Source organism: Oncorhynchus tshawytscha, linkage group LG22 (assembly GCF_018296145.1).
Source record: "Oncorhynchus tshawytscha isolate Ot180627B linkage group LG22, Otsh_v2.0, whole genome shotgun sequence".
Classification (NCBI taxonomy): Eukaryota; Metazoa; Chordata; class Actinopteri; order Salmoniformes; family Salmonidae; genus Oncorhynchus; species Oncorhynchus tshawytscha.
Window position 1 is genome coordinate 21,694,122 of NC_056450.1, and position 7,877 is coordinate 21,701,998.

The 7,877-nt window shown below is 43.0% G+C and overlaps 1 protein-coding gene across 2 annotated transcripts; it reads left to right on the forward strand.

Moving 5' to 3' along the window:
• The first annotated feature begins 2,150 nt into the window (after positions 1-2,150).
• On the forward strand, positions 2,151-7,605 carry phc2a (polyhomeotic homolog 2a (Drosophila)). Of its 2 annotated transcripts, none has more exons than XM_024384671.2 (7): positions 2,151-2,305; positions 2,935-3,143; positions 3,379-3,508; positions 4,270-4,381; positions 5,273-5,399; positions 5,545-5,818; positions 6,131-7,605. In XM_024384671.2, exons 2-7 carry the CDS (start codon positions 2,991-2,993, stop codon positions 6,283-6,285), a joined length of 951 nt encoding a protein of 316 aa, XP_024240439.1. In that variant the 5' UTR covers positions 2,151-2,305; positions 2,935-2,990; the 3' UTR covers positions 6,286-7,605. The 2 variants fall into 2 exon arrangements, with proteins under 2 accessions (XP_024240439.1, XP_024240438.1); XM_024384670.2 differs by having other exon boundaries at positions 2,152-2,305; positions 2,932-3,143.
• The last annotated feature ends 272 nt before the right edge of the window (positions 7,606-7,877 follow it).

Genomic DNA, 7,877 nt, shown 5'->3' on the forward strand with positions numbered 1-7,877 from the left:
GTATGCATTGGATGGCTACACAAGGATATTGATAGCTGAAGTATCAGTTTATTAAAAGCAGTTAAATCTTTATCTTTATCCCCAGATGTTTGTTATCTTTAAGTTCCATAGACCATGATAATGTGTTAGGCCTCAGGGCATCTACTGTTTGGTTTATAAACACTTTCTATGAGCGGAAGCCTCAGTCCAGGCTTCACCGACTAAAGCCAAGACTAAACATCCCCTGGGGTGTCTGTCTGTTTGGGAAGTTATTGCTATGGTAACCATTGTACAATATACCTGGGGCTTTATAGGCATACACACTTGGGGCCAAATCCTAACTCAATGTGCTCAACTTATAATTGTGTACATGGACTGTTTGTAGTTTATTGTTCGTTTTGTGAAAGAAACTTGACATTTCTTAGTTTAAAGCAAAGACTAATGTTGATTTGTGTTGTTTTTACAGAGTAAACATAAATCCAGACACACCAGATCCTGCAGCAGCATAAACAGCAGCAGTTTGTTCTAGCATCACCAGACCCAGCAGCTTCCTCTGAGGGGCCAGGCCCTAGTGCTGTACACATCCTCCATCCACAGCCACTCTCAAGCACAGATGCTACAGGCCCTGTTTATCCAGCACCAGCCCAAGCAGGGCCTTGTCCCTGTGCTGTCCAAACCCCCTGTTTATGCTCCTGTTCCCAGCCAGCAGGCCACTATCTCCACTATCAGCTCCCAGATCCTTACCCAAAATGTGCCAGACCCAGGCTGCCCCTCTGCCCAATACTAAGCTAGGGAAGCTAGCTGCAGTCAACCTCCAGATCCAGCCAACAGCTTCTGCCCCGGACTCTCAGCTGGTTCAGGACAGTGCCAGCAAGGAGCTGCCCACATCTGAGGTAGTCACGGAGAACAGTTTCACTTCCCTCGTACAGCAGCCAACAGCCCCTTGTACTCTTGAGGTCATCACTACTGAGTAATGCCCATCGGACCCCAGCAGCCCCACCACACACACTGGAGGTAGATATTACTGTATATTTAATATTTCACATAAGGTTGCATCTCAAAGTCATTGGACTTATGGATGACCAGAAGCCCTGACGCTGTTCAATTTGATACAGTAATGTGAAGGTCCACCCACATGGCAGAGAGGGGTTCACACTCCCTCCCTCCCTCAGACTCACTCCGTCTGTAGGCCTAGGCAGCCCAGGCACAATGGCCATCCCCACTCCAGCACTCCCCTCAAGCGGAAGACTAAATCTGTCACGCCCCAGAGTCCATTGTTCTGCCCTGCCACTTGGGGGAACGCGACAGCTTTAGCCATAATTAGGGGAGAGGGGCCGGGCTTTGTCATTCTCCCCATGGGCTAGGGGGAAGAAAGGAGCACTTGTAATGTCTGGCAGGTGTATACGCGCAAGGCCCATCCACATTCAAACATGAATAATATACAGCAGTGGAGACTTCTGAGGGGAGGATGGCTCAAAATAATGACTGGAACGGAGCGAATGGAATGGCATCAAATACATGGAAACCATGTTTGATGAATTTGATACCATTTCACCTATACTGCCCCAGCCATTACCACAAGCCTGTCCTTCCCAAAACTTGCCACCAACCTACTGTGATATACAGTACTTTCAAGAGGCCAGGAGGCTGTTACTCAGTGTATACTGAAGAGTGTCCAACAGTGGCAGTTGGCTACTTCGAGTTAGACCACCATGTGATCAGGGCACTCCTCCTCTAAGTGTTATTATTAGGTGGTCCATATTATAGCCTTGATCTAGCAAGACCAGTGGTGTGTTGGACTAATTCTCAAGGCCCAGCATGTCTGCTTGTCTGACATACAATGAACATTGTCTTTACCATTTATGTCGTTTTTTAAATATAATGATAAGATATGAAAACATTAGAGGCCCTACCTCTAGGGCCATAGCTCAAAAGTTGAGAAAATCCATCTTACAACAATTCCCATTCCAATGATTTGTCTCTAATCAAGGAAAATTGTATTTTTACATAGACTTTCACTTCTGTTTTGCCACTATATTTCTCAAATAATGTGGTAGATTAAACTTGAAATGAGTGGGAGGTGAAAATAGTCCAACCAATCAGAGAGGAAGTCCGTTTGAGATACTCGCCGCCATTGGATCACATTCCAAATAGCACGGGCCAATGGTGGTGGCGGTTTATTTCCTATTCACTTCCCGCATACAAAGCGATTAAAGTGTGTACTGTGTGCTTGCTGCAGGGGTAATAGCAACCGAACAAACAGAAGAAAGCACGTTAAAACGTTGGAATGATTGTATTGCTTGTGTAACTTCTACTGATGTAACGGGTGCGTATTTCCACGGAATATTTGAGATTTTTTAGCACATGATTTGTTTGCTTCATGTTGCCTCGGCAGAGAGGATATGAAAGGAAAGGTTGTTTGGAGCGGTGGAACAAAAGGGTGTTCTTTCGCTCGGTGTTGACCATTGTCGGGGCGTTTGAATCAGTTATCAGATCCCCTATATTTGTCATTTCTTGTGGCAGGTTTCTCAATTTAAGTTAGTGTTCAAATGTGGTCACATTTACTTTTCAAGCAGATGTCGACGAAACCTTTGCTTTTTGTTATAATGGATTAACAATACGAATTTGGGATAATCAAATTGCGTAATATCATTTAGATGTTACAGTACACATTCATTGTATGACATACAACTAATTGTTTTTTTGTTGGCCTAGGTGTGGAATTAAGTGGGAAGAAAAGTAAACAAACAATTTACTAAGTGGTCCAGATATTCTGCCGAAAATATTCTCCACTGTATAAAATGTTAACAGATTAATCAACGACATGAGTGGTCATTCACTTTGAACTATTTTATTTTTGTATACATCAGTACCGACTCTTGCATGATGTCAGTCATTTGACATATCAATATATAATTTTATTTACTCGCGTTCGAATATTATTATTCCCAGAAGGTAAGGGAAACACTGAGGGGCTGAATGCGCAACCAGGTGCAGGCTCGCTTCCAGTCATGACCTCGGGGAATGGGAACAATGCGCCCACGGTGACCGGCAGCACCCCTCATAATGGCGAGAGCAAACCGCCCCAGGCAATAGTGAAACCCCAGATCCTCACCCACGTCATTGAGGGATTTGTGATCCAGGAGGGAGCCGAGCCTTTCCCTGTAAGTAGTAGGATAATGAAGAAGCTTTCCACCCACTGGGCACATGGCTGTTGAGAAACACACACAATATGTAAGGTGGGCTTTCAACTGAACCATAAGGACACAGTTAGCCCTGTCCACGAGAAGGAGTGCACTTCCCTCTAGTGGACAACATTTGACTAAACCCTCCATTCTGTACTGTTCAGCATTTTACTATGGGAGTAAAGCAGCATGTCTAAAGTGTCTGTCCTTTCAGGTGGAACGTCCGTTGTCATTGCTGATCGAGAACCTGAAGAAACACAAACAGCAAACACTTTCCGACTCAGAGAAAACAACCTCCTCCAACAGCACCACAGACTCTGAGATGGAGGACTTATCACACCAAGGTAAAGGGCCAGCCTGGAGGACAAATTTGGCCAAGCCAAATTTCCTCAGCCTCCTGAGGTTGAAGAGGCACTATTTCAGATTTTCAGTGACGTGTATGCTGAGGAACTTGAAGTTTTTCTCCTTCTACACTTTATTTTGTTGAGGGAGAAGTTATTTTCCTGACACCACTCTGCCAGGGCCCTCACCTCCCCTGTAGGCTCTCGTCATTGTTGGTAATCAGGCCTATTATTGTTGTCGTCTGAACTTGAGGATTGAGTTGGCCACGCCATGTGGGGGCCCCTGTGTTAAGCATCAGCGAAGTGGAGATGTTGTTTCCTACCTTCACCACCTGGGGGTGGCCCGTCAGCAAGTCAAATCCCAATTGCAATATTTGGTTATGTTTTTTATAATAATGATTTTGCCCTTATTGTGCAGCCCAAGGAGGACATCTTGCTTGGCCCACTCTAAAACCAGAACTACAAGTTTCTCATTGTGTCATTGGCTACCTGGCTACATAATCTCACTTCAGCTGGAATTTCATTGGCTCATTGTTGGCACAAATTGGCACTTTGATAAGTGCCTTGATATTTGGCACATACTGTACAAATGTCTTGTATACCTTTTTTTATTTATGTGTCAAATCAGCCAAATGTCTGAGCCATGTAACCATGCCACTCACTGCCTCTCATGTCAACTGGGATTCAATGTTTATACCAACTGTATTTTTTACCACTGCATCCCTGGTTCCCATTTGTTGATGTGTATCTGTTTTGCTGGGCAGAGCTGAAGCAGCAGGAGGAGCCCACCCTGACGTGTGAGCTATGTGGCAGAGTGGACTTTGCCTACAACTTCAAGAGATCCAAGAGGTTCTGCTCCACAGTATGTGCCAAACGGTAAGGCCTGGGTAGAGAACATGCTGGGACTGAAATCTGAGGTGTATTCATTAGGCACCAAATGGAAGGATACAGACTGCAACAGGGAGGGACTATTTGAACCAATTTCCTTTTCCCATTGTAAAACATTTTCCTTAGGTGTGGTCTAATGCAGTGGTTCACAAACTGTAGGGGGCGTGCCCCCTAGTCCAGCTTTAAACTTACTCTTGAAAGTTGTAATGGTAGAATGTGCAATTTTAAAATTGGCTAGTGCATCATTTCCTCTTGTCATGTTAGTTATTGTATACGTTAAGTTAAATAGCTCTATCAGAAATGTCCAGATCAACTAGCCCATGTCAGCTGTTTTTTTTTTTTTTTTTTTTTTTTTTTTTTTGGTCTAATACAGTATCACATGAATACACTATAGACTTGGCAAAATGTATAGAATTGCAAGAAGATATTTGCACCTCATGACGATGTGTAAGAATTGCACTAAATTACCTTCAAACTTCCAAATCTCAACATCAACAAGTTGTCATGAACAGTGCTCGTGCCCATAGAAATAGACATGGTGTGTGCAGGGTGGAAGCAGGATTTTTTCCAATATTGGAAGGGGGGCCTAGAGTGGAAAAGTTTAGGAACCCCTGGTCTAAATAATACAACTCAGGCTTTCTGAATGACATGTTTGGCAGCAGTTGTTGCTGTAGTAATTATAGCAGTAGTACACATCTATATGTGCAGAAATAACTAATAAATGGCTTGTTCTTTACTTTAGCCTATAATTTGTTTCTCTGACAAATGTAGACCCACAATTAAATGGCTTGCTCAGCTTCTGACATACTTGATTACCCAAACTACTTGCTGATACATTGTCCATTCTCCACCCCTACACACACTTTCATTTTTGTGCAGGTATAATGTGGGCTGTACAAAGCGAATGGGCCTCTTTCCAAATCGACAAACCACCATGGAGAAACTGAAGAAGCAAAGAATGTTGGATGGAAACCAACAGAACTCAAGTTCAGAAACCAAAAAACGGGTGAAATGGCACTGTTCAAAATATAGAGAATAAATGCAGTATGACTTTAAAAATGTATTTCCATTAATGCCCTCTTTGCAAGGCAGGTTGAGGCAGACCTGTCCTATATGATCACTTAAAAGCTAAACCCTTCCTGTGCTTTCAGACTCCCACCGCTGGCCAACAAACTGGGGGTGGATCGTTGACGTCCAGCCACCCCTCTCACGGGGAGTCCAGCCAGTGTTCGGACATGTCTAGCTACGAAGGTCCTCCTTCGCCCCCCCTGTCTGCTGCCAGCTATGGTGCTCACAGGCCCCAGGTGGACAGAGGGCCCGAGCACATGGAAGGCTGTGGACAAAACCTCACAAAGCACTTCCTGCCCAACGATCCAGCCAAGTGGAACGTGGAGGACGTCTACGGGTTCATCTGCTCCCTGCCAGGTTGGCATTGCCACATTTTCCACATACCCCAACAGATGCTTAATATCAGCCAAAATGGTGGAGTAGCAGCCCCATACAGCAGTGGTCACCAACCTTGGTATTGGAGATGTGCAGGCTTTTGTTTTAGCCCTGTAGTAAAACACTTACTTCAGCCAACAAACTTAGTTCAAATCAAAATGAAATCAAACTTTATTTAGAGGTTGAAGTTAATGTTTATTTTGCACATGATACAGCAGGTGTAAAACAGTACAGTGAAATGCTTGCTTCCAAGCTCTTTCCTAGCAATGCAGTGGCTGTTTGATTTGTTCCCAGGTTGCTTGGCGATAGCCGAGGAGTTCCGCTCCCAGGAGATCGACGGCCAGTCCTTGCTGCTGCTTAAGGAGGACCACCTTATGGGCACAATGAACATTAAACTGGGGCCCGCACTCAAGATCTTTGCCCAGATCAGTGTGCTGAGAGACTCGTAGCCCCTCTCTGGAGTCGCTACACACTGTCTTTTTCTGCAATGTTCTCTGTCCTCAACTCCGACCATGCTCAAGCCTACTGCAGTTGCAGGTGCGTTCCAGGGTGGTGGCGGATGGACGACGGTTGTGTCTCTGTCCCATAGAAGATGATGGTCCACAGGATATTGACAGCGCTATTGAATTTTAGAGCTTTGACTCTGGACTGTCTCCCATGCCATGCAGGAACGGTTAGCTACTCTGAGTTGTACTGTGGATGTTGTACTGTGCACAAGTAGCTCACCCAGCCAGACTCCAAGTGGACAACATGGTACTTAAGTAAGGAAATGCCATTACTAGTAGTCAGTTTCTAACAATTGTGAGGTAGTTGCATCGTGTAACTTTTCCATAGATAATATATTTTTGGTTCTTGACTGGAAGTTGGTGTTTAGGGCATTTTGGTCTTGGTGGAAAGTGATTGAAAACCTGCCTAGGACTGTATTTTACAGTTCATGCCTTGGAATGTTGTAATTAAGTATTTTATATATATATATATATAAATTCAACAAAATATCCTCAAATCATTGCATCCTTTAAAAAATTTTTTTTTTATAAATGTTTGTCTGGTATTTTCTCTACAGAACCAGTGTTTTGAGGATTGTAAATTGGAATTACTTTGTTCACTTTCTCAATATCCTTCCTACTTCTGCGAAGGCCATTTTCAAAGGGACAAGCTGTAACAATATGTAGTTGTCTGTCCTAACTGACCTCAGTCATGACCCTGGCCTCCAGAAATCAGGGCTAATAGAAATGGATTTACTGTGTGAAAGCCAGAAAAAGTAACTCTCATTCCAACTTTGAATTATTCTGTGTGATGTACTATTAAGGTTTAATTTGGCAGGAACATTGTGGAGGGACATTCAGTTTCCCTCACCTGTTGTGGATGAAATACCGCAGTGACATTTTGAATAGACTGGTGGGTTAAAATGATATAAAGGAATCGATTTACCAGACCATCACCATTCCATTTTGTACTCCGTATTGAATTAAAGGGTTAGTTCACACAAGGAAAAGCAGGTGTTATTAGATTTAAATCGCTCTGAATTTAGTTTTTCGGTCATCACTGCAACATGTCTAGTAGGCATTTATAGACTTTATTGAAGCCTGTTGTAACGCTTAAACCAAAGCAGCATCATGTTTATCTGATGTTTAGCATTAGAAACTCACGCGTTTTTCAAGTTCTAAACTTGTTGGTTGAGTATTTGTAGTTATGGAACTAGTTCTCTCATACCACATTTTGTACTTAAAAAAATAAACATTTAAATGGTATGTGTTTACTCTTCTTCACCAGACCATACTGTCATTTATTACAAATGTATTCAATTGTGACAAATCCAGATGAAAAGATTTGACTGTGAATGTTTAACTGAAATACATTTTGAGTGGTGTATCCCATACAAATAATCAGTTAATATTCAACTGGCTGATTTTGAAAATAGAAAAATCTTTCACAAATATGCTCCTCTACTGTATAAACCTTGAAAAGCCATGACCGATGTAGGAGTACGAAGCTTATCAAAATAAGACGTGTGAGAACAGCAATTGAAGATTAATATTTT